We start from the raw sequence: 27,485 nt of genomic DNA, 5'->3' as shown, positions 1-27,485 counted from the left end.
ATGCTCTCGAGATTCCATGGCACAACATGAGAGCTTACGCCTTCCCGCCTCTGCCTCTAGTTCACCGTGCGATCTGGAAGTTGAAGAACTCGGTGAACTGTTCCCTTCTACTCGTAGCCCCGTGGTGGCCGGCCAGGTTTTGGTTTTCAGAACTTCAACACCTGTCGGTGTATCCACCGATCAGGTTACCAGTAACTCCCGATCTTCTTCACCAGGGGGAACAGCAGATGTGGCATGGTGCCTGAGTTCAAGTCTTTAGAGCATCTGAATTTGTCTAAGGATAACATGCGCATTATCCAGGCAGCCATGAAACCATCGACCAGATCTCAGTACAAGAGTAAATGGCTCAGGTTCTGTCATTGGTGTTTGGAGAAGAAGTTGGATCCAAGGGTGGCCACGATTGACACAGTGCTGTCCTTCGTGTCCTTCCTATCAGAGTCAGGGGTTCATGTTCTGTCATGCAGGACTTACCTTTCAGCGGTTTCCGCTTATCTTTCTACAGACCAGTGCTCGTATTCTGAGTAACTCAGCGGTTAAGAGACATTTTGCAGGTTTGACACACCTCTACCCTCCGGTTCGTAGTCCGCACCTGCCGTGGGACCTAAATGTTGTCCTGACGGCGCTGTGCCATAAACCCTTTGAACCAATGGCTATGGTGGACCTCATGTACTTGTCTTGGAAGGTGTCCTTTTTGGTCGCCGTTACGTCAGCAAGGAGAGTGAGTTAGCTCCAGGTATTATCGGTGGAGCATCCTTTCTTGGTCTTTCACAAGGATAAGGTAGTCCTTTGGACAAACCCGGCCTTTCTACTGAAGGTGGTGACCGAATTCCATCTGAATCAATAGATCTCCCTACCGGTCTTTTTTCCGAACCCTGCCTCTGAGGCTGAGAGGGTTCTACACTGTCTTGATATTCGAAGAGCTCTTAAGTTCTACCTGGACAGGACTTCTGAGCTTAGGAGTGCTTCTCAACTTTTTGTGACCTTCGGTAACCCCCAGGACAGGCAGGCGTCTAAGGCAACTATTTCTAGGTGAATCGCCGCCTGCATCACGGAGTCCTTCACCCTCCAAGGGCTGAAACCTCCTAAGGGTATTCATGCACACCTGGTGCGCGGTAAGGCAGATGCGGTTGCTTTTCAGAAATATGTCCCCTAGGGCAGCTACTTGGGCCTCCCCATCTGCTTTCTGTAAGCATTATTGTCTCGACATGAGCTCGAGAGCTGACGTTCAGTTTGGTCAGGCTGTACTGAAAAACCTGTTTCAGTAAGGGGTATTTCCATCCACCCATAGTTCCTGTAAGGAGTGCTTGGGAATCTCCCATAAGTATGGAGGAAAGGGGGCGGGACGTAGGAGTATTACCAGGTTACTCACCGTAGTGACCACCTTACTCCTAGTCCATAGTCCCCTTTCCTCCATATGCCCGCCCGCCGTCTGTTATTGCTAATAGGTCTTTGACCTGGCGATAGAAAAGGACTGATGGGCGATGGCGGGGCGGAGCCAAGGTGGGCGGGGTTACGGCCGCGTGCCGGGCCCCACGCAAGAAAGAGAGGAAGGACACATTTTTGTAAACATTTGGATGCTTTTTACAAAGTGCTCCGGTCCCGTCCCACAGGACGGAGAGATGTCCCATAAGTATGGAGGAAAGGGGACTATGGACTAGGAGTAAGGTGGTCACTACGGTGAGTAACCTGGTAATTCTCTCCTATGAACCAGTAGATCATAATATTCTCACAGATTGCCTCTAACAAACCATATGCATAGGTGTGCCCACCCACAATTGGATGGATCTTTCGTTAAACACCAGTCATCTGGGTCAAACTTTGTAATTTCTTGACCTTACCTCCACCCCCTACATGAAGAATATGTTGTACTTATGTTCAGGATTTCAAGTAAGGATGACACAAGAGTCTTCATTTTCAGTTCTAGAGCTTTGCCAAGGTTATCCTGTATTTCTTCTTAAGCCACAAGCACGCATAAAGACGAACTCAAACCACCTCTTTAACCCAGCTCAGCCCCAAAACACACATCATTCAAACCCGCTCACTCAGCATTCCATGGTCTGGCATTCACTCTGCACGCATCTACATTTTGCATTCAGGATGGCCAGCAGGAAAGGAACCCAGAATAAGCAGGATACCTCAAAGAGCTGCTCCTCATACCAACTTCTTCTGAAGAAACACTATCCCATCCCTTTGGGTATTCAGAGAGCAGCCTAACATTGCCTCTTTCTCTCCTCTGCCTGTAAATAGTTCACAGTGGTCCTTTTCGACTGCCACTTGCGGGGTCACTTTCTGTAATGCCGGCGCCTCAGTGAAAAACTATAAATCTGGAACACAGACAAAAACTGATGAGGAATTCCAGAATGTGCTAGTTAAATTGTCTTGTTTTTTCAAAAGTTTCCTTTCATCTCCGCCTGAAGAAGTGGTAGGAAGATCATAAAAAATCATACAAATAATTTTTAGCGTAATGATGATATCCAGGTGTCTTCTCTGGATTAACCCTTCATATAGACGGTTATTTCATGTATAATTTTGCACTAGCTATTGGTGAGTCATTCGTGAGTCATGGTTCCATCATGGCTACTAAGAAACGGTGTGCTGTGTGCATAAGGAGAACCGATAATTATGCCAGGCGTTCAAGTGTCTTGTATGCCTGACTAGTAGCTTGCAACTTAAAACCTCTCACCACCGGCCCCCACCCACTCTGCTTGTTTGTGTGTTGTGTATCTTTGTATATTAATGTTTTATAATATATATTACACCAACAAAGTTATGGTGAGTTAAAAAAGGCCTGAAACCCTTTCACCTGAAATGTGAAAGTAGACAAATTCATTTGAACCTAGTCTCACATGTCACACCACCTAGTAGCCATCACTGGAAGTTCACCTCTAGTTCAGAGCCACATCAGCAAGGCATTGTGGATATGTGAATTCTCCCAAACGCAAGCCTTTTGCTCCAAGAAAGTCTTTCTTTCCAGGCAGTGCTACTTCAGACATAGCTTTATCAACCCAAGAAATACATTTCTCAAGGCTGGCAGACATCAAACTAGTTGCGTCCTTATTAGGGATCATCAGTACGAACATAGTATTGACAGCCTTCTGGTTGGAGCATTGAGGCATGTGTAACACCTCAACAAAATTGGTTACAAAGAAAATTATTTTTACAAAGAAGTGATGACCGGTGTCCGCTATTCTAGCCCCTCGCTGAGGCATTTTTCATAAGTTTTTGATTGGTTATGCAAGATTTCCCAGTAAATAATATGGAGTTTAATGCTAAGATCCATATTCAATAGAGGTGTTCCCTTGCATCACCACTGGTGCTGGTGTTGATCTACATTGAGAGTACAACCAGATCCAATCTGTGATTGCACCAGTGTTGGTACTTCAATGGAGGTTGATTGGCCATGATTCCCTTATGTCATTTGAAGCTCACTGCTCAAAGAATAGTACAAGGAAAATTGATGGAAGTTATGATTATCCTTGATGAAAATAGGGAGCAAAGTGAAAATGCAAAAGGAGTAGGTAATTTATGGGTCTTGGGGTCCTGAATCTGGCCTACGACACCTATTTGTGAAATGCAGATTGTCTTGCACAGCCCATTGGAGATGGAAAATAAGGGTTACTTTGAACATCATTAAAACATTTAGGCTATCATCTCAAGGAGCAGATGATTCCTCCTATGTGGGAGCAAGCAAATTATATCACTGTGGGACTCATGCTAGGAGTTTAATTATAATGGGAAATGATAACCATTCCCCTCTGACCTCCCAAATAAGAAAAAAACACAAAAGAATTCTGGAATAGAGAAAATACCTCATACCCTTGAAAAGGAAGCCGCCTTCTGGTGCCACGCAAAAATTGTTTCATCAGGGCTCATTTATTTTCTGATGCTGATGAAGTCAAGTCCATTTGAGATGAGTCTCAATATGGACATGGGTGATTTCTTGAAATGGGTTGTTCTTATTGATAGGTTCCAAATGGATGGCGTTTTAGTTTTGCCCTCTCCCTTCCCACAATGGGTGGGGTGTATTTTAGGGTTCCCTTGGGTTATCTTTGGCTGGTTTCAAGTCTTTTGCCCAGTGTTGGGTACCCTTGTGTTCTCACTATATTCTCCTGTGACCTAGAGGTTTATTGCTTGGTGATGGCATTTTAATGGAGTTGTTTTGACTTGAAATTAAGGACTAAAGAGTCCTTAATTAAATAATTAAAGGTACACCTGTTAAGGCACCACACAAATTGAATGGTCATTGATGGCATGTATTGGTGCTGAGGAAAAAACATGTAAATCCAAGACTATATTGTGATTCTCTTGCTTTAGCGTTAGTTGACAGTGTTTTTAAAACATAAGATGTTTTATCTGTGTATCTCTTAATTCTGATATCCAATGGTTCAGCACGAATTTCCAAAATTATGATGATAGAAGTCTTGTTAGTCCCTTTGCTTTTCGAACCTCTATTTGTCTTATTTAGATGATTTTAAAAAACTGCAGTTTATTGGACGGTGTTGAGATAGATCTTCAGAATCCTCCCTGTGGACAGATTCTGAGAGGCCACCCTGTTCTGATTAACAGGGACAAACACTAATGTCTATCCAAACGCTATCTGGGTAGTGTGACGGAACAAGGCTTTGCTTTAGGAAGGACACATAGAGGGCTCTTAATTATACAACTTGGGCAAAATGTATACACAGGTATTTATTTTGGACTTAGGCAAACTCTTACCAATGAAAATCCACAGGTACGTAACACACTAAAAGATTCACTTCTGGTTATATAAACATTCACTTTGGGATGCTCTGCTAAGAGGACTAACAATTTACTCTTAGAATAAAGTTAGATATGTTTCAGAATACTGTAGGATAGCAAAGGAAGTGAAAAGAACCCAGTATGTAACCATCAGAGAACTAATATGTGAAAAATAAAGCAGTTAGAATCGCACTCTATAACAGAAGGTACTGCACATTAAAATATCATACCTTAGTGTGATAAACTCATGGTGACACAAATAAAACGGTAAAACACGATCACAGGTCAAGGGTGTTTATTGACCAATTAAAATAATGTTTGGGTTGGAAAAACGCCTAATCTATATCTACATCTAAGACGGGGACAGAATGATCATCAAATGAAAAATAAGGCAGTCCCAGTTACGACGTGACAGAAAATAAAAAGGGCCTTAGCTAAGGAACCTATTGCCAAACTTTACAACTGTTACAGGAAAGGGTGTGGGATAGTTCTCACGAAAAGAAGTGTTTTCAAATAATAAGTCAGGATGCAGTGGTTTAGGGTCTCCCTTCCCCACGTTTCAGCATGGGGTAGGATGGGAACTGGTGGAGAACAGTGCGGTCTCGGCCGTCTCTAGCACAAGAACAGTTTCAATGGTAGACCGTATGTGGCTTCTCCAGCACAAGGCGACAATTCCAAGGGCAGACCGTCTCGGTACCGTCGATGGGCAAGTCTCGTTTCCTCAGTCTCTTGCCTTTGAGGCCTGATGGGTTTAAACAATAAAACAAAAAGTCCTTTAAGAAATGAATGTTTGTTACCAAAGTACCGTTTGGGTGATGCCTTCACCCCTGGGTCCTCCACTTCTGGGCTGACCCTTCTCAATTGTAATCTAAGGTTCAATGTGGGTGATGGCTTCACCACTGGGTCCCCCTCCTGTGGGCCGACTCTTCTCAATTGTAATCCAAAGTTCAGTGTTGGTGATGGCTTCATCCCTGGGTCCACCTCTTCTGGGCTGACCCTTTCTCAATTAATATTTCTTTGCGTCTCTTATTCTTTTCTCCGTAAACTTTGGGTGATAGCTTAACTCCTCGAATCTCCCCCGCTTGGGCTCAGATCTCTCTCTCTCGACTGCCAGCCCTTTGGTGACGGCTTCACCCCATGTGTAGAGGGAGAGCCAAGTACCCCCACATCAAGCATCTCGCCCATGATGCCTATATGTTGGGAACCAGAATGTGAAATATGCGCAGTGCCAGTGAAAATACCAATACCAAGGAGAATCCTGGAAGCGAGGTTTCCGTTGAGAAAGCCATACCTGCATACACGACAGTATGACGACCATTTGAATAAAATACCAGAAGTTTGAAAAAGGAGCAAAAGAGCAGATTGGTGATGTCACACGAAGTAAGGCTGACGCACCCAGAAGAGATGCAGAGACAAAAGAACGTAGATATTGTATAGGCGTCAAAGTATCAAAGATGAGTAACATTTCGGGCTCGAGATGAAGATGCTTATTCTACAGAAACGATGATATTAACTCATTTTACACATGTACAGATGCAAAGAAATGCAAGCAGACAAAGTATTCTTAAGGCTAACTATGTAGGAAGGCTTTTCCAGTGTGTCGCAGTTAAAAAGCAATTGAATTACAGGAGTGAATCTAAGGACGAGGCTGGACCAGCCCCCAGAAGCCAAGGCCGCTTTGGGTTGGCATGATCAGACATTAGCTACAAACGTGTGAAACAAACTCCTGTTCAGAAGACTTGCTCGAAAACAAGGAAGACGTCAGAGGTTCATTAAATAATAGTATTTTAAATACACTAAGAGCTCAAAACCATGGTCTGCAGTCACGTGGATGAGTGAAAATGGACAATCATGACCAACCACACCTACGCAAAGAGACGGAGCATGCCTCTGCTCCCTTGTATTCTCCAGAGCAAGGAACATTTCCAAGGCCAAGTTCAAAGCCTTAATTGACGTGCAGACCACACAGGTGATGATAGATGATATGCTAATTGGTGGGAAGCTATGATCAAGCCCAACCCACCAGCACCTGGAGACCAGCCTGCGTGCTGCTAGCGTTGGTGGAAAAGTATTGACGGATGTAAGGGTGCCAACTAATTACAGAGAGCCACGTAGTAAAGAGCCCTATAGTCTGTGTGACCAATGGGACATCGTGTATTCAATGGCGTTCATAGTAAACCGTTTTAGGGGAGTGCTTAGTTGGCCCACATGTTAGAGACCCTATCATTCTCTTAGACAAGTAAGGAACGTATACCTAGATGTTCCTTAGACCTAATCACTTTCTCCATTAGGTTTTTGTAGTTTGCCACGTAGGATGACATCCGCAACCACGTAGGTTGACGTCAGAAATAACAAGTTTTTTATTAAATGCATTGAGATCATGCTGTGAGACGTCCGTTGATGTCCGATGTACTCTATTTTAGGTAATTGACATTAAAACATTCAACCTTTGCCAACTTCCTGAGTTAGTCTGATTATTGATGTTTGAGTATCTTCTGCATCCCCATCCATCTCAAAGTATTGCTACCTCGTCTTAAGGGGCTAGGTCGGTAATCCCGGTTTACCTGGATCTCCCTCGCTCGGACTCAGACCTCTCTCGACTGTCGGTGTTGAGTTTAGCTTCACCCCGGACCTCCCTCGTCCGGGCTCGGTCCCTTAATGTTTCAAATCTACACAGGATTCATGTCCCTTTCTTTATCTGCTATACAGGATTCACTTCCCTTTCTTTTATTCACAATGAGGGATTCACCTCCCTTCCCGCCAGTCCACAAATCAGTCTTTCGAATGCAGTGGTTTTGCTCGACCCTCACGTATGACCACTTTGCATTCCTTTGGCGGCCTTTCTATTGCCTTTTGGTTTCTGGAGTTTCTCAATATGGGGCTCGACCAGTCTCCCTTGAGTTGGCACCCGCGTGGTGCAGCTTTCCCTCTGCAGCTGGTCTCCCCTCACACTTTCATCAGTTTCTTTAAAGTTCATTAGCTTTGTTCAAAACATGCCACTTTGCGATTCTCACTTAATTACCCCCTGCCGTTTATCGATTCTCCCCTCGACACACCAGCTTTGATGAACTGCTCGGCTTTGGGTTTCTCTGGAGTTGAGGCCGGTAACACGGATGCAGGAGTCTCCTCTACTCTGCCTTATCAGCATCGGCTTGCCTTGTGTACCGTTGACATCTGCAGCAGGACACTTGCTCTATTGTAAGTGGTTCCAGATTCCTCTGCACGAACGTTCCGGAGGTTGGGGATGAAAAGAGCAAGGTCGCCTCTCTCCTTGCCACACTCCCGCCTTCTGCGCTGCCTTTTTTCTTCTCTTGAACTGCCACCTTCTATTAGCCGTTTCGTCGTGCTGCATGTCGTATCCGTCTTGCTTGTACTGTGCTTGTCGTCTTCACCTTTCTTCCCTGTAGGGAAGAGAAAGGGCCGTCAGGTGTGTGTGATTGAAGTCAATTGCTTGATTGTGCCTGACCCTCGGGTTGGGTACCCAGATTTAACATTGCAAGTCTGTGGTTTTTTTATATCGGGGGGGGAAAAAGTGTGAGTGTCAGAAATTATAGTCTTTGCATTACAAACGGAAGAGGTTGGCGTGTCAGAGTACCCTGCGGGACATGATGGTGAAGGTTTACAAAATGGACGAGAATTACCGGGGTGTTTAACAGAACAGAGGATATTGTGGGAACCGTAGTAAGTTGTCGAAGTGGGTTGGGAATACGGAAAATGATAATCCAAGGGACGGGAAGGATAATGATTTGGAATATTCGGGAAGGGGGCCAGGATAGCAGGGATTCTGAGAAAGATAGGTTTTGGGTGCAACAGGATGTTCATTTGGTGCCGAGGGATCATTGCAACTGGGCAGGAGGGATTGTTGAGAAGGATTTCTGAACTCTGACCTGGAGGGGCAGAGGTTCAGAAGGCCAACCTAGTTTCTTGGAACAGGGTAACCTCTGGACAAGCCAGACCAATCAGGGTAGCTATGGCAGGCGGGCAAGGCTAAGTCTCAGGACGGGTGAGGGAGACTGAAAGACCTCAATGAGCACACAAAGCAAGGACACGTGCAAATTACTCCAGACAGGTGTTCTATTAAAAATATATACACATTTATTACAAGGCCTTTGTAACATAGACCATAGCAAATCATCACAGTAACACTAGATTAAACCAATACATCACAATCAATACAATATATATACAAGATCAATGGAGTCTACGGGGTTACAAGCACGAAATATATAGACCACCTAGATGGGGAGGAAAACGGGCAGTGCAAGTACTCTTTAGACCCAGTTCCACATCAAGAATACACCTAAATAAGAGGCAGTCCAAGCCCTACGAAGAGAAGAGCCTTATGCTCAATAGTACATGCACGCGCTTGTGCCAATGGAAAAAATAGGGTCTCTTCAAGGGTCTGTAGTAGCTCAGGAAGCTGGATAAGGCGATGAAGAACAAGTTTCCACTATTCAAGCAGGACCTCCACTTGAGGGCAGAGGCAGTTTGAGAGTGCGGGATGGAGTCGCTATTTTGCAATAGCTGTGGAAAGGAAAGGCTTACTTGCAGGGTTTGATGAAGGTGCCGATAATAGTTGATCCCACTATTCCAAGGGGTCAAAGCATCTTCACAGACCTTCTAGGACGATCAGATGCAAAGGGGTCCCACGGGACGACAGCGGGCTCAGGCTGCCAAACCTTCCAGCGGGTCACCAGCGGTTCCTTAACTCGGCTTCTTGTTGCAGGATACTTGGCTCCTTATCCCTTGTTCGGTGTGAACTCAGGAGATCGACATGGTAGTGGTGTTTTCAGCCTCCTCTTATCCAAAGTTCCCTTCGTGCCAAAACGGAGAGGACCCAATGGGAGATCTGCTCACAAACACTCACTCCATACGTGGACCAATCGTGGACCACTGTGGTCCCAGGTATTTAGGACGTTCCAGACTCTCTGGCACCCAGGATGTGTATTTGGAACAGACATCCCAGCCCACATCCTGGAGGCACACACAAGACATGCAGAAAGCCAGCAAAAGCATTGGGTTTCGCGGGAAAGTGCATGACCAAATAAGGACTGACCCGGGTCGACTCGACCTGGGGAAGGTGAAGGGGCAAGATGGCCAACGGACAGGACACAGAACCTCGTGGCATGGCCATATTGGAGCCAGGCCACCTATTTGTGCCAAACGTGGTAAATGCGGTTAACATGGCATGAAAGGGTTACAAATATAAGAAAACGATAGCTGCCACCAGTAGTGTCCGAGACACATCTGCACAGTTCGTAAAAAGTCCAGCGAGAATTTCTTGGGCCTTTGGAAATGACTAGAGGCCCAAGTGTGCTGTAAGGTAAGTTACATTGCACACTTGTTACATGTTGCACAAAAGCTGCAACATGGGGAAAGGACTAAGGGAAACAAAGTCTCCCAGTACTGACCGTTTTAAGGGCATGTCAGTTTCCCCATAAAAAGTGAGAAAAAAAGCCCAGAGGAGTGCAGCTGCGGGCTGTGCTTTTCTTGCAAGGTCAGTTAATGGTGTTAAAACATCAGCAAAAAGTTTGGGGGTTGATACATGGAGGGAAAATTACATACAAATATGAAATCTTTCCTAACAGGGATTGAATCGAAGAAGTGGAGCAGATGTATGATAGCCTATGAAAGTTTGAAGGAGTTCGCCCTCCTTTCCTTCACCCTGGTTTATGCCATACCGCGTCTCACCTGGGGTATTGCCCTTGGCATAACCCTGGGTTCCCCTATCAAAGTGATCCACCCCCACTGGACCACCCCCAGGAACTGGATCCAACAGCGATGGCCGTGTCCTGGCCACCTGAATAAGTGCATTCCGGGGTCTTACTGGAGAACACCCTCAAGTTTCTCACATTAGCTAGAAATGAGTGGCCTAGTGTCCTATAGCGTGCTTCCCCAATGCAGTTATCTTAAGGAGGTTATAATTCTTTTTCAGGGTCTGATCAAGTATGGCAAATCCAACAACAGTTTGTACAGGCCTCAAAGTTAAGAAATAATTGAAGAAAAGTTCTTAGCAGATCCTCCCTCAATCCAACCACCTTAAAAGAAGCCTAGGTGAAGATCGTTGACCAGAACTCCACTGATTATGGTCAAGCAAGGGAGCAGTAGGTCAAGGACCCGTTAAACCCTATGGGGGTAGGAACAGGTATGTTTACTTGCTCCCTGTATTCTTCAGTCCGGGACCAGCGTATAAGTTGCAGAAATAACTGGCCCCCCTTTTCACATGCCTTTGTTCCACTGTAGGAACTAATGGGGGTCTCTGGTCCAGAGGTCACTTCTGAATTTGGGTTTTGAGTCCGACTAGGATCAGAACTGGAGCTGGACACCTCTGCTAGTCTGAAGAAACAAAAACGCTGGCAACTTCCTCAGAACAACCAGGAGGAAATGGTGGAAGTCTGTCCTCGTAGCTACCAAGGGTAGATTCCTGAAACAGTGCCGAGACTGGTTGTTCCCACTGTTCAAGGGGTTTAAGCACTTATTAGGGACTTCAGGAAATCTGCAAAGAAGCAGGGCTTCGCTGGGACATTATGAAGAAAGTTATTCTGGCTTCCAACAAGAGTTTTGGGTCTTCAGGATTCTCCTCTGCATGGAGGTCGCAGGCCTGCTGATCTGCCGAATGGCTGTAAGACGCCTTTTTTTTTAATGCAGGATTCAGGCTGTAGTCACCACCTGAGGGCCCCCACTGGTAAAGCTCTGCACCAGTCTAACTGTTAGGGGCTGTCCAATCCTGTACAGTCTCTAGTCACCACATCTGCCCAACAACAAATGTACTTTGGCATGGATGTGGACTGGTACAAGTCACCGCCCCCACAAACCTATCCCGGTGCTTTGCCTGGAAAAGCTGGAGCTTTTCCCAGAAAAGTGGTTTCCATATATGGTTTTAAGGCCCTGTGTGAGCAGTAAAAATGACAAACAAGATGGCTATAGGACAGGCAAAAATCTCGTGGCACGGCCATTTTAGAGTATATGGTACTTGTAAATGGCTTTAAGTGGTAAAATGCAACAATAAAAACAAAAACTGGTGAACAGTATTCGCTGCCACTAGCCTTTCCTATATGCAACATGTGAGTAACCACAAAGTTACAAAAAACTAAAGTTGTAGGGACACCAGGTTCTCTACCGCACTTAGTAAGGGGATGTGTAAGAGGAAAAATAAACTGAGAATTTCACAATGGAGAACAGATTTCTGTTGAACTGATAGACATAGGGACTGATAAGCACCCCCAAAACGGATGAGCTTAGCAAGGCAAGTAAAGTTAAAAGGATTCACTTTCCTTCAAAAGTCATAACCGGCTACAGATATTAGCAAAAAGTGGAGGGTGACCCATTGATCTCTATGGAGGGAAAGCAGCAAGAAGAAAATCTTTGACTGGTGGTTTCAACACTAGATTTTTAAAACGGTGTGTTGCTCAGTTGGTGAATATACCAATATACCACACATGTATGTAGTGAAACTAAAATGAAGGTTAATGGCTGGCAACACTATTGCCAGGGATCTGTGGCACAGTGCAGTTGCAAAATCAAAATAGAAGTACATGTAAACTACATTGAATAAACTAGAACGTGAATAATCTATCCAACCACCCAACATATATTATTTAATTCCATGAGCATAAAACCTGACTTCTTGTATCTGTACTACTGCTGAAACAGTTTACATTTTCCGACAATAAACTGATATTTTATTTTCATTTTGACAGTTGCACTATTAAAGCACTTCAGCGACGTCATGTTTGCATCAGTCGATTGGAAAGGCCTCAGAACTGGGGTGAGAACTCCTGTGAAGTGAGGTTTGTCATACTGGTCCTGGCACCTCCTAAAATGGTAAATATAGTATTGTACATGTCTGCTTTACAGTTTAGTATTTGTACTTTAGCAATACATCTTTCTACTAGTCATGAACAGTTTATCATCTTTGGGTACCACCGAAATCCCAAACATTTTAATAAAGTGAGAAATCTATTCAATTTATGAATGCTTTTAAGGAATTCAATTCTGAAATAAACTATGCAAGTTATTTAAATTCTGAGATTCAGGAAATTGAAACAATAAAGGCACTGTTCTTCTTTTTGAATGGATTGGACACCACCTTCTAAAAAGGGTGACGTAAATTCCTCTGTTAAATCGGAATTCCTATTTCAGGGATGGGGCCAACCAACATTCTACTTTTGCCCCAGTTTATTTTCAATATTTTTGTTTGATGCCCTTTTGGTGGCTAGAGGGTATCCCCTCCACATATGTCCCTTTTTAGCTTATATAAAAGGTATGGTATTGGGTTACCCCCTTAAGGCATCCAGTACCATTGGTGCCTCTCAGACTCCCCGTTTGTGCCTAGGTTGATTGTATCACCCAATACAGGTTTAAGGGAGTAGCTATGTGTTGGGAAAGATTTTCTTTTTCCAACTATCCCTCCAAAGTTTTCTATGGAATCCCAAACTCTTTGTTCTGTTTTTTATCCTGGCCTGACATTTTGAAAGGACGTGAAGCCTTCACCTCTCTTCCCTTTTGCTCACTTGTTATGGGGAAACTGATCAAACCTTCAGACTATCAGTACTGGGAAACAGTTTCCTTTTTTTAATTCTTGTATTTTATATTGTATTTGGCATCTTACAATTCATTGCAATTGAAATCACTATCGTTTTACACAGAGGATTTTTGGTTACTTTTATATATGCCTATAGACTAGATGGTTACAGCAGTTACATTTCTAGTGTATTTGCATTACTTTTGGCGTGCACAGTTGACTTTACTGCATATGGCTACTAAACATGGCTAGTGCCCTATAATGGCTTTGCCATAGGATTTTCGCTTGTTCTTTTGCCATATTGCAATTTAGCGTTCTTCCCTCCCTCTCGGGCAAGTAAAGTCATTGTATAGGTCATGCACTTGTCTGGGAAAGTTGCTGCTTTTGCAGGATTTGTGTGGCTCAGGAAGGTGGCTGGGAAAGTCTAGTCCCAGTCCACATCCTAGGTGCCATAAAGTCTGCTTCTGGGGTGGATGTGAAACCATTGGATGTCCCTGATTGGACAGCTACTGGCTGTTTGGTTCAGTTCCTTAACATTGGTGGGCTTCCATCTCCGATTTTGGATAAGAGGTGAATGTATGCATCTATAGTTAAGATCTATGTTGGATCCAAGAATCCCTCAAAGAAGAGTAACCTGCAGAAGCTCCAAAGATGACTCATGGAGTGTCCCAGTATCCCTTCTAGTGTCCGGCTCGGTAAAACCCTGCGTCTTGAGGATCCAGCCCTTGAGCCGTCGGAAGGTGCCCCTGGACTTACCAGTGGACTAACCAGTTTTCTTGGGCTTTCTCAACAGAAGTGTTTGGATCTTTGGTAGTCGGCAGCTCGCACCACAAGTTGGCTTCTCACCTAATCCCATCTTCCCACCTTCAATCAAGGGAAGCTGTACTGGAGCAACTGCTGTGACCGCGACTGGAAGGATGCCTGTCGATTTTTGCAATCTGTGATCGTTGCTGTAACTCTCCTTCCTCCATCCTGGGATGTCTGAAGAAGGCCTGTATAGTTTGATTCTGCATTTCTTCACCGAAAAAGGTTGCAGGTTGAGTTTCACTCCGACTGGAAGAACTCTCCAGCCTGCAACTCCTGGGCACCTCTCACCAGCGCAAAGGGCAGAAGATCGAGCCCCCAGAAACCGCCAGATAATTCACAGACATCTGGAAAATTGGAGTCATAGGGGTAAGCAAGCATCAGTGTGCCTGCCTCTCCTGTCTTCCGTAGGATAACATGGGGGGGGGGGAAAGTACCGTTGTCTCCTAACTCCATTCCTTTGGGCGTTGAACCTGTGTTGGGTATCCTGCCACTAGGGGCCGGGCCACAGAGAAGGCGAACACGTAAAATTCCTTTGCTAAATTGTTGTACAACATTTAAAACCTATCACCACCACAAGCCCATTGCATCCTTCATAAAGAGAATATGTACTGGTGTTAAACACTGTTTTTCATCCTGTGACCTTTGGGCACAAGGCCCCATTCATCTTAGGGTATAGACTTCTCAAGTTAGGAAATTGTTCTTGTGATTGGGTGCCGTCATTTACTGCATCTAACTTTTATTTTTTTAACTTTATTCATTTTGCAATGCCAAGACAACCAGAACATGGAGTCCAAAACAAACAATTACCTACCATGAGTGTATAGCACCGTACAATGGATACCTTCAATACAAGGGATGCTGTCAACATTAAAATACAATAGTTATTTCTCAGCAGTAAGCACATATTGTAGGTATGGTGCCCACACTTTGGGTGGCTGGGCATTAAATAGCATAGTCCAGATAAAGACTGTCTCCATGAAGTGGCATTAAGCAATGTCCTTCAACCACAGTTGCATTCTTGGTGGGTGGCCTTTCCACCAGGACATTGCAACCCCTCTGTGGGCCAGCACCAAGAGCAGACCAGATAAGCTTTGTATGTTCCTTAGACACCTCAGCAGCACCACCATAGGATCATGAGCAAGCTGTTCCCCAATAAATGAGATCCTGGCCAGCACGTCCCCTCGGTATCGGGAGATATGCAGACACTCCCAGTCCAGATAAACCCCACCAGACCGAAGCCACACCTGGCACATGAGTCCGGGATGGACGGGAAGTATCTGTGAAGTTTTGCCGGGGTATGGCACACCTGGTGTAAGAAGTTAAAATGGATCAACTTAATTTTGGAATTCAAGGACACTTTTTGGGTTTGTCTCAACACATATTGCCAGTCGTCACTCGTGATCTCCTTGGCAAGAACTCAACGCAAGGGCTGTCGGCCATAAAACTACTGTATAATCGTGAGACCAAACGGCCCTACCCCTGCGACTCTTATCAGCCCATGCAGTATTGCGCACGTAGGGTGCTGCTGGAGAAACGAAGGGAACGCATCCATAAAGGCATTCTGCCCTCGAAAGTACAGAAAGATGTCCAGGGAGGTGGACCCGCCCTTATCCTTTGCCTGTTGCAGTGAGAAAAATGTGTCCTTCACCCAGAAAATCGCCAAAGGTTGTAATGCCCAGTTTCTCCACCCACTTTAGATATGCCTTTTCCCCCGTGATGGCCATACCGACGTAATTAACGGGAAGCAGCAGTGAATATAAAATGTCGATACCCAGCTTGCCTGCCACCTTCTGCCACATGACACAGGTATTTTTCACTATGTGCAGAGATCCAGCAACCACCCCAGAAGGCCATATAGCATAGGAGGTTGGGGTGTCCATTGCCCTTTCCACCTGGACATGAGGCCATACAAAGTGTGTGGAATACCAATTGCGCCAGATAATGTGCCTCTGTCGCCCAATAGTAGCACTCGAAGTCCGGCAGGGCAAAGCCCTCCTTCTCGTAAGGCTACCCTGGCCTGTTTCCTGGCCCAGATTAAGTCTAGGATAATTCCCTGCAAGCGGAGAAACAAGGCAGAGGAAAGAAACAAGGGGATGGTAAGGTTTAGATAAAGGAATTTAGGCAGAATAAGCATTTGACAATAGAGATGCGGCCCTGCAAGGTAAGAGGACGAGCATGCCATCCCTCCACTAGGTCCTGGAGGGATCCATTAGCTCTTCTAGAATTATCTCGGAACAGATTGGACTGGTCCTGTGAGATTTCCACCCCCAAATACCAAACCCCTGTGGACTACCACTTGAACCCAAAGTCAAATTTGAACGTCGCCATCCCATCGGTGAGTGGGAGGACCACTGAAATGCTTTGATTAACCCTCAACCCTGAAAACTCCTGAGCTTCACCACCTGACTCATCACGGGGGACAAATAATGAGCATGTTCTCTAAGAAATAACGCCACATCATCAGCGTATAAAGGGGTAATCCATCTGTATGGACCCTGCTGAATGTGCCACTCCCATAGGATGGCTGTCAAGGGCTCCATTGCAAGTGCAAAGAGGAGCGAGGACCATGGCTAATCCTGCCTTGTCCCATGTCGATGGTCTCTGATCAATGGTGCCCCACCACTATCCTTGCAGTCAAGGAGGCATACAGAAGTGAAACCAGGAAAGAAAATCTAGTCCCCAAGCAGAGTTTCTGAAGGACAGCAAACAAGTGGGGCCAGTTAACAGAGTCAAATTCTTTTTTGGCGTCCAATAGCACTGCAACTATCTTTGAAACCCCCCCAAAAATCAGCATAGGCCATTTGTCGGGTTTCTGCTGAGTATAAACCCTGACTGGTCCGCCATTACCAAACCAGGCATCATGGAAGGGTGTCAGTTGGCCAGCGCCTTAGCAAAGATCCTATTATCCACATTAATTAAGGATATCGGTCGGTAGGATGCGCACTGCATCTCCAGCATGGGGTCTGGCATGGATTCACATGCTCATGAATATTCCCTGTCGTCGGGCTGGGTATCCTCCGTAAAAGAAAAAAGTTTAACTTTCACTTACAAACTGTATTTCTCCTTTAAACCAATCACTGAACTGTGGGTCATACAGCCCCCATCCAATGACAGTCCTCTCCCTAAGTCTCTTTCATGGCAGCCATTTTCAGACATTTACCGCACACTTCAGTGTTGGGAGTCGTCGAGTTGCTCTCCGAGCTATTTGTACGTTTTTTCGATGAGAAAAGTTACATTTTTGTTCCAAAGACCCAGTGGGCTCTTTTCCTCATCTGCCGACAACTGTGATCCATTGTCAATGAAGTTCTGCGCCACTCAAGGACAAAGATTCATCGAAGATTCTAGAAGGCCATCTTGGGCCTATGTCGCGCTCTCCGACCATGTTGGAGGAGGAGGAGGGAAGGTCCCTCTTCAGGCCCTCCCCAAATGAGGCTACAGAATGTTTTTGTGGAATATAAACACCTACAATGCCTCTACTGCCTAAACCCAGACCATAAGGAGGTAGAGTGTGAGATATGCCTAGGTTTCTCTAAGAAGATGATGAAAGACAGGCATAGTAGGCTGCCGGCATGGCTCAACTCAAACAAGTCCTCTGACCCGTGGTTGCCCATCCATGGGGGTTCAAGATCAGACCAAGATCTGCAAGTCCGAGTCCACCGGGTTCACCGCTGATATGGGTCCCAAGTCGATTAGGGCGCGTTCAGCATCACCTTCCGCCTCCATTGTTAGCCTACCTCTGAGCTCCTCTTAAAAAAAATAAGTCGTCCACCCCAGATAAGCTATGGGAGAAATCCGATAAGCCAAAGACGGAGGAAAAGGCAGCGTAGCCCATGCAGGCTCAACCGGCACAGACAAAGCTACTGCTATCACAGCAGCTATGAGCGCTGATCCTATGACGATGGCTCCCGCAGCTCAGAAAGTGTCACTGACCCTATGGCCCGACACCGCGGCAGAGGCCTAGGCAAAGACTGTAGGCTCTCCACTCGGGTAAAGGTACCGGGCCAGGTCCCGGTTAAGAACCCTCAGGGAGGAAAAAAGGGTTGGCGAGGAGGCCTGATACAGTCCTCCCAGGTCGCTGCTCAAACTATAGAGGTGTCTTCCAAGGACGACGAAGAACAAGATTACATGCATACGGTTCATGAGGACAACTGCAACGGCGGCGCAGGGCCAAGCTTTACTTCTTTGCTTTCTCAGCCGAGGGGCATTTCATTGGACATCCTATCAACTCTCCACTCCTTGGTTTCGGAGATCCATCTGAGAATGCCACTGGCACTGGTACCTGCAGTGCCTGAGGCCCCCCGATCATCCTCCATATAAAAAGAGGAAGCGTCACGAGCACGGATGAAGACAAAGACTTTGTCCCAGCGCACAATGAATCGCCACATTTGAATGCTCCTCATAGCGTTTCCCCACCGGATGAGGTGGGATCGTTTCACTCAATGATCGCCAGTGCCTCTGAGCTTTTTCAGCTGGTGCCGAGGAATCCAAGAAGGAGGGATTCTTGTACCAAAGGCGAGAGGCCAAAAGGAAGACTACCATGGCTGTGCCTTTTCTGGACGATATTTGGGAGGAGGGCCTGGCCCTCATGAAAAACACTTGCACAGCACCAGCTAAGCAGGATAGGCTGGAGAAGTATAGGGTTCCAGACTCCGCACCCCAAGTGCCTGAGGTCGCAACCATCGCCAGACTCTGTAGTGTCGGCGGCAAGGAAACTGTCGGCTAGCCCGTCCCCTCGGATAGTGAATAGTGGAAAAAGGATGGACGCCATGGTGGAAGGCGATTCACATGGCGGCTTCCACAATCAAGGTGGCCCTGGTGGTCATAGCCAGCTACGACAGGGAATTGTGGTACAAGCTAGGACCCATCCTGGAGTTCCTCCCAGACGAGAAGATGGAAGCCCTCGCCCTCTTCCAGGAGGAGGAAGTGGCATCGGACCATGCCATCACAGTGGCAGTAGATGTCACCCACACAGGGTTCCGGCAGATGGGGAACAGCGTCTACCTTCGTCGGCAGGGATGGATGAAGGCCACCAACTTCCATCAGTAGGTCCAAGCCAAGGTACTGGACATGCCTTCGACGGGGAAAATCTGTTTTGCAAGGCAGTCAGCGAGTCCCTCCAAGCTATCAAGACGGATACGGACACGGTCTGTTCCCTCGGCACTCTCCAGCAGCACCGGTCGTTGTCTTTTCACTCCTCCAGGGGAAAATCGAGCAGGTCTTCAAAAATGTTCTCACGTTTTACAGACAGCCTTCCCGGTTCTCAATGCAAGAAGCCTACAGAAGCCGCTCCCAAGCCTACAGTGGCGGAGGACAGTGTCAGTCGCCCGCAGGGCAGGATGCCAGCATCCAAGCAAAACTGAATTGGCCAAGATGTCGGGCCCCCACTTGTACATCCCGGTGGGAGACTGGCTGATGTGTGCTAGCGAGTGGAGGAAGATCGCCACCGACAGATGGGTGCTGAACGCTCTTGCCCTTGGACACACCTTGGAATTTCAACGGCTCCATGGCTCGAGTCTATTCCAGATACTTTCTAGTCAGAAAGAAGACAGGGGTCTAGAGACCCTTCCTGGATTTAAGACGTCTGAACAAATACTTAAACTCCCAAAAGTTCAGGATGGTCACGTTGCTGCACATGCTTGGCCAACTGGAGAAGGGGATTTCATTACGTTGTTGACCTGGAAGATGCCTATTTCCACATTCCCATTCACAAGAAACATTGGAAATGTCTACGTTTCATGGTGCAGGGCCAGCACTACCAGTTCAATACCCTACCGTTCGTCTTGGAAGTCGGCCCCAAGAGTGTTCACAAAATGCCTGGCACCAGTAGTGGCCCATCTACGTCTGCAGGGCATACACATATACCTGTACTTGGACAATTGGCTGATGCGTGCCTTCTCGCGGGAACAGGCCGACGAACACATGACAGCGACTGTCTGACTATTGCCGGATCTGGGATTCTCCATGAACTATTCGAAATCCTGATTAACGCCATCGTAGAAAGCGCTGTTCCTCAGCGACAGACTCAACACGGTATCTTGCCTTGCGTCGCCCTCGGAGGAGACGCTAGCCAGCCATTCAAGGAAAGGTTCAACGACTGTCGGCGAAGACTGCCACAGTGCGAGCCATCAAGTCTTTAACTGGGCATGATTGTTTCCTGCATCTACCTCATCGGTCTCTGCAGGTTGCAGATGCGACCCTACAAGAATTCCTAGATGCCCGTTGGATAAAAGTGTCCGGACGTTTCACAGACCAGATCCCTTTCATGAGTGACGGGTGATAGTGGTGGGGGGTCTGCTCCCACAATGCCCAAGGCACAGGATTTCAAACCCTGTCTCCCCCCACATACCAGCAGACTGTCACCATGGATGCCTCCCTGGAAGGGGGGGGGCGCACACTGGAAGCCTGCACGCCAGAGGCCTTTGGCTGCCGGAGAAGGATCTGCGTATCAACATCCTGGAGATACGGACAGTGTCCTGGGCCCTCAAGTCGTTACTACCGTCTCTGAAAGGCAAAGTCTCTTTTCACAGACAACACCTCCAGCATATTCTACATCAGAAAGCAGCGGGGCACTCGTTCCCCTGGGGCGCTCTCCAGTGAAGCTCAGGACTTGCGGCCAGGCGATGTTCCTCGTCCCTTTCCACCTGCCAGGAGTCAAGAACACCATTGCAGACTCATCAGGGAACTATGCTCCTGCCACGAATCGGAGCTTTGTCAGGATCAGGTGGACCGCCTGTTCGAATGGGGCAAGCCCCAGATCGACCTGTTTGCCACAGCGGCGAAATCCAAATTCCAGAGGTTTGCCTGCAGGTTCCACCAGCCGAGGAGATTTGGGGGGAGGTTGGGGTTCTCTGTCCTGTGGAAAGGGCTGTTTCTGTACATGTTCCCTCTCCTGCTAAGACTCATCAACTCACTCGGTGTCAATGCAAGTTGATAATACTCCTCGCCCTGGGTGGGCGAGGGAGATTTGGTATCCTGACCTGTTGCGCCTCTCAGCGTTGCCTCCAGTCAAGTTGCTGGTGGTTCCGGATCTGCTCACCAGAAAGTTTGGCGCAATCCTTCATCACGACCCAGGATAGCTGAACCTGAAGGCTTGGCTCCTGCAGCCTTAGAGTTTAGAGGTTATGATTTGTCAGCAGAATGCACGGATGTCCTCGGCAAGGCCAGGGCGTTGTCGGCCTTGAAGTGCTACGGCCATAAGTGTAAGCGCTTTGCTACGTGGTGCCAGTCGCAGAAGATTACCCCTCTGAGGCTCACGGCTTCTTAGATCGTTCCATACTTATCCCTGGCAAAAGCTGGACTGGCTCACACATCCATTGAGGTGCATCTGGCGGCCATCTCCCGCTAGACCAGGTGTAACGCTTACCTTAGACTCCTCGGGGACACCACGTGATATTCTGAAGCTTCTCAGGGTGTGCAGTTATCTGTTGTTCACTACCCCAACTGGACTCTTTCTATACCACAGAAAACAAATCACAACACGAGAACAATTGGAATGCGTCCTAATGTCGGGAAAATATTATAGGTCAAAAGTCCCAGCAACTGTATTGCTCAATTACCTTAGTTGGTGATTTGGTTAGCTCTCCATCCTGCTTCTGCGCAGGGGTGCGAGTTCTGAAGAAGGGCTAGATTAGGAGTGGAAACAAGGGGAGAAGGAAAGCCCTATATGGAATGTAGGGTGTTGAGAAAAACCCTAATGGTGAGGTGGAAAAAGATTCAACCTATTCCAACAACTCAACTGTGACTGGAGAGGTAAGGTTATTCTCCGGTTCTCCTGGAACTACCTCAAAAGTGCTATTCCTGACAATACCCGGCCAGAAATAATATTGCTAACTAATTCCTTGCAAGAAACACTCTAATGTGTCTAAAACTGAACGTGCACAAACATTTAACTTTTAAGGCACCTTCATGTGTAGAATTCGTGTACCTGTGACAGAAAAAGCGGAACACTTCTGTTCCTAGAAACAAAATCGCCACACTAAACCCCCCAGCTCAGTAATACTAAAACAATGACTAGGCGGTGAAAACATACACTTGCCCTTGGAGAACGAATGCAAGCAGAGCACTCGCCATTAAGAACGTATAATCAGTGGAGACAGCTAATGAGGTAAATGATACTTGCTGTGGAAAGGAGACAGAACAGGAATGAGTGTCTCGAAAACTCCTCACAGACGAAACGCCAAAAGGAATGTCTTCCGCCAACTCCTCACAAAGCTCACGGAATAGTAGTTTCGGAATGGCACGGGAATACAATGACCATGGCACTATAGAGGGGGTATCAATGAATTACAAGGGAAATGAGGAATTCCTGTCAGAGGGATGAACTGCGGTAAGCGTCCGCTGAACACAGCTGAAGACGCGAAGCACCGTTGAACAAAGGGGAGGGGCTTAAGTACTCCAGAGTGACAGAAAACTAGACCGCTTGCCCAATCTAGGGTTGTAACATCAGGCGGCCATGTTTGTTGATGAGGAAGAGCCCTAGTAGCATAGCCCAACCCTACCTATCCTTAGACCAGGAATTGTAAGCGGCCACCCAGGAAATTTTGGAAATTCTTTTGAGGGGGGACCCAGTAGTCATGACACCAGGTCACCGGGGAGATCCTCGCTGTGGTCCCACAGACTCGTCAAGGAGTTTCTCAAAGGTCTCTTCCGATCCTTCCTGCGGTGAAGGCTCCTGCAGAACATGGAACTGCAGATTGGAATATGAATCTTTGCCATGTCATTGTAGAATGTTGACTAGGAGTAGAACGTTATCCTTTAGTTAAGAAGTCAGTTGGCTGTTGTGTGTGTTATGGAGGATGTGCTGGGGTTCTTAGTGATTGTACTTGCAAGAAACAAGTTATTCTTCGACAGAACCGTGTGAGTATCCTTATTACATTGGCGTCGAGGATTGACCCCCACCATCCATCATCCACGAGAGGAAAGTTCAGTTACTGGATTGTGCAAAGCAGATACATGGATTAACCACAAGGAAATTCGATACATCAAGGAGAAACACCTGGAGAAGTGTCACAGAACAAAAGGGCCGAGTGCAGAACAAAGCTGCATGCATCTGTGAAAGGAATTGAGCAACCTATACCAATAAATTGGAAATGGCTGGCTGAGCTGCTATGAAGGCCCCGGGTTGCCGTTGTGTACGAGATAAGGATACTAAATTGGAACCCACTTAGTTCGGCATATGTACTAATAAGGCGCCCAACGCCCGACATTGCTGTGAAAAGGAAGCCGATGGACGGAGCGCGTCCATTGGAAATGAGTGTACGCCCACTCAAAGACATGTCAGGTTTTGCTAAGTAACAAACCAAGTCAAACGTCAACAAACGATAGAAGTGAAATAAGCTCGTGGAGCTGCCGAAGGATGCAGCACATCCATTTAATGTGAGTGAACGCTCCTGGAGGAAGCGTCAGGCAGTGCCAGGAAACGAAGCGGATAAGTAACATCACATGTCAATGGGATTCGCGCCGCTAGGCAACGACGATGTGATGAGGACATTGAACGTTATCACGCGTCGTATTCAAGGTGTGTCCGGACTTACAAAGTAACGTGGTAAGGATGGCAGGCATTATCACGCAACATTTGGGTTACTTTGTAAAAGTCACGCATAGCAGAAAAAGGTGATTAGTAGCTGCATTGAGGACTGAAACTTTGGATTAAAATGCCTGAATTAAACGCATGGATTAAAAAGGAACGAAGAAGAAAACCCATGTGAGCCTAGGGCCTACGGGAATGGCGCATATGTAACCTTTGCTGTATTACAGTGAGATTCCCATTTAATACTGCTAAAACTATATGTTTCAGTCACAAAGGTAAAGACTTAAAGTAGCACAATCAATATCACAGGAGCAGATATTGAGTGTGGTAAGTGCATTTAACCAAGTGCACGCACGCAAGAGTGACAGAGGGCTGTAGCAGAAGTCCCAGGGCCACCAGTATTTATGGCAAGCCCAGGGGGCTATAAACATTATCTGGGCACCATGGAAAAAAGGGGTTTATCCTGCAGTAATTCCATTTTGGCAGAAAGAAGAGTCTTGTTGTTGATGCATTTTTTAGGATTTAAGGGGCAGCAGCTTTGAGACTCTGCCTGATATTCGTGATATAGATTTGGAGAGTGGAGCAAATGAATTTGGGTTGGCATTTATGAAACTGGACTGCCACTTTGAAGTTAAAACATGTACTGTGTTAGGTACAATTTTGGGACAAGACGGCAAAAGGAGTGTGAGTCGTTTGAAGAATACATAACTGCACTACAACTGGCCATTAACTGTAAATTCGGGGAGAGATTAGACAAACATATAGGGATCAATTTATGATTCATGGATGCAACGATAAGAGAGGAGATATGATTGAAAGATGACCTAGATCTTGATGAAGTGGTATTGCTAGCGAAGAGAGTCGAACACACAATGGCATGTGTTAAAAAACATGGTAGGAAAGATAGCAAGGTAGTTTCTACCGAGATATTGAGAGTGGGTGATGCAAGCAAAGACTATAAGAAAATAAAGAAGAAAAGTGGTAGGATGCATAACCAAAGTGGTTTTGATAATATGGAAGGGAAGACTGAAAGGATGAAAACATTTAAGAGTGAAGAGAGGCTGTGTTTTAGATGTTGTTTTGCGTCCCATTTTGCAAGTTCGCCAGCATGCCCAAGGAAGGTGACATGCAACAAATGTAAACGATGGGGGCACTATGCCAATTGTTGCAAAAATTATTCTATGCCTAGGGAGAAGAATGTTTTGTATGTGTCGGATGAGACTCGCCAGTCATCAGGGGAGGAAGTAGAAGAACATGTTGAAATTGTGACAGTGAATATGGTGGTGTGTGGTGAGGAAGACGCGTGGAACAGTCCATTCGCGAACAGGGCCGAAATCGTCCCTGGGGAGCGGGAGCCGGTTTCTGACCAAATCGGGACTGCTTTGGACAACAGCAAAAAATTTGAAAATAAATTCAAATTTGAAAAAAAATAGAATTTATTTTTGGAAAAATAAAACACCTGGAATGGCATAATTCTTCAAAGCAAGGTGACCCTGGAGTTGCTATGCTGTTGTATTGGTGATATTAATGATGAAAAACCAATATTAGTGTAGAATAAGCATCCATTTCGGAGTATGTATTTTTCTTTTTTTTTCTTTTTGTTTTATTCATTATTGAACCTTTACAATGCTACAAAACTTAAGAAAATGTCTATCTTTTCAAAAAAAACATTTCAAACAGAATTATTTTCTACACCATTCAGCCAATGATGATTAGGTTACAATTAAAACATACTTATAACATATATTGGTATCAAGGATCCAATTCATTTAGAGCAATGATGCTTTGCATTACAACCTCAAGGAAGTTTGTTAGCCCAATAAGTAGATTTATGGTATTCCCCCACATGCAGCATTTATCACCCCTGAAGGGATATTCTAGTACTTGTGTGTGGTAATAATCAGGAAAGTCATGACATGAATCTCAGGAGAGTGGTGAAAATGTTGGGTGAGAAGGGAGTGACACTGAGGGCGAAGAAGTGTATGTTTGGAAAGGAGGTTATAGAATATCTAGGTCATGAAATATCAGGAGAAGGATTGAAGCCAAGGAAGAATATGGAAGATGGTATCAAGAGAGTCAGATCTCCGGGAGGAAAAGCTGAGTTGCGCTCCTTCTTTGGTTTGATATAATTCTACCAGAAATGGGTTGGTGGGTTTGCTGATAAAGTGTTGAAGATGAGAAGTTTGTTGAGGAAGGGAGTAGAATTCATCTGGAATGTGAGAACGAATTCCAAATGATCAACATTGAAATGGGCATGGCCAAGGCCCTCGCGATGTTTGACACAAAAAGAAAGCACTTGATATCTGTGGATGCCAGTGATTCTGGTATTGGGGCTGTGTTGTCACAGGTAGGAGAAGAGAACGATGAATTTGTCACAAATGCATCAAGAATGTTGAGAGGTTCTGAGAAAAACTACTCGGTCTTAGAGAAAGAAGCTCTGGCCTGCCATTGGGCAGTAGACAAATTCAAGAATTTTGTTTGGGGAGCTAAATTTGTGATTCAGACCGATCATAAGCCTCTGAAGGCCATATTTGAAAGACAAAAGGATTGGAAAAGAGATCGAGAAGGGTAGCATGTTGGCTTGCGAGGATGCACGCCCATAAATTCATTATGGAGGTTCTATCTGAAAGAAAGAATGTTTTGGCCAATCAATTTGACAGATTAATTGTGAGTGAACAGGGGAGAGATGGTGAAAGGAAGGGTGAGGACATTACTGAGACCGTATTTGTAAATCATGTAGGTGTAATTACCCGGGAAGAGTGGTTAAGAGTTTTGAGAGAGGATGAAACTTTTCATGAGGACGATGCAGTTTGTGCAAGGGGAAGGGCCCGACAAAAAGATTGTAAAATGGAGAGGAAGGAGCTTTGTGGGAGGCGAGAATGGAATTGTGCATAGGACGAGGTCTTTTATAAAGATATGATATGGCGGTGGTGCAAAGAATTCTGAGGTTGAGGTTGGTGGAGGCAGCCCATGAGGGGCACATAGGCATATCGAAGGCTAAATGAATCCTAAGAAATGATTATTGGTGGCCTGGATTTGACAGAGATGTAGAAAGGATGATTGGAGGATGTATTAAGCTTGAGACGGCAGGTAAGAATGCAATGGCGAAAGAACAGCCCATGGTGAAAATGGATGCCCCGGTCAGAGTGTGGAGTGAATTTGGATTGGATATTCTGAGCCCTGTGGACATGGGGCAAGGATGTGGGAGATTTATGTTGGCGTATTTGTTTTCGAGATGGACAGAATTTCCGATAGCGACAGATATATCATCTCAGAGTGTGAATCATTTCCTGCATGGTGTGTTTGAGAAAGAGGGATTGCCAGATTGGATTTTGACGCATAACGGAAAGCAATTTGTGGGTGGAAATTTCAAGGAGTATTTGTGGTCAAGTGGGGTGAAACGTAAGAAAACAGTATTGTACCACCCACAAACAAATGGTACGGTTGAAAGAGTAAATCGCTGCATAATGGAGGCGGTGAGAATTGCGAAGGCGTGTGGGAGAGACAAAAAAATCACTGTTGGAGACAGGTTGTATGCATTACGTTTGGCTCCCCATACCAGTACGGGAGTAAGTCCGTTTGAGCTAATGAGAGGAAGAAAGCCTAATAACAGGGTGGTACCTCCCTGGCTGGGAAGGGCTGCAAATCTGATTGTGTGATAGGTGATGTAAGGGCTAAAATGGAAGCCAGAAAAAGGGAATGTGTAAGAAGAATAAATGATAAATTTAAAAGGGGAGATGTGAAAGTGGAGGTAGGACATTGGGTAAGAATAACGAAAGGAGTTGTGGGAAGGAAAGGAGAATTGTTGTATAGCAGTCCTGTCCAAGTGAGGCAAGTGTTGAAAGGAGCTATGAGAGTGGAAGGAGATCAAGTGTGGAATTTCAA

General features: G+C 45.9%; 1 protein-coding gene across 4 annotated transcripts in view; it reads left to right on the top strand.

Moving 5' to 3' along the window:
- Positions 1–27,485, top strand: part of SLC4A11 (solute carrier family 4 member 11) — a 1,288,767-nt gene that overhangs the window by 598,391 nt on the left and 662,891 nt on the right. For all 4 annotated transcript variants that reach the window (XM_069632247.1, XM_069632248.1, XM_069632246.1 and 1 more), the window contains exon 7: positions 12,441–12,564. In XM_069632247.1, the coding sequence (XP_069488348.1) occupies positions 12,441–12,564 (124 nt within the window). The remainder of the gene's footprint in view (positions 1–12,440; positions 12,565–27,485) is intronic.

This window comes from Ambystoma mexicanum, chromosome 6q, assembly GCF_040938575.1.
Source record: "Ambystoma mexicanum isolate Mex_15411 chromosome 6q, UKY_AmexF1_1, whole genome shotgun sequence".
Lineage (NCBI taxonomy): Eukaryota > Metazoa > Chordata > Amphibia > Caudata > Ambystomatidae > Ambystoma > Ambystoma mexicanum.
Note: the sequence above shows the minus strand (reverse complement) of the source record. Positions and strands in the feature narration are given on the sequence as shown.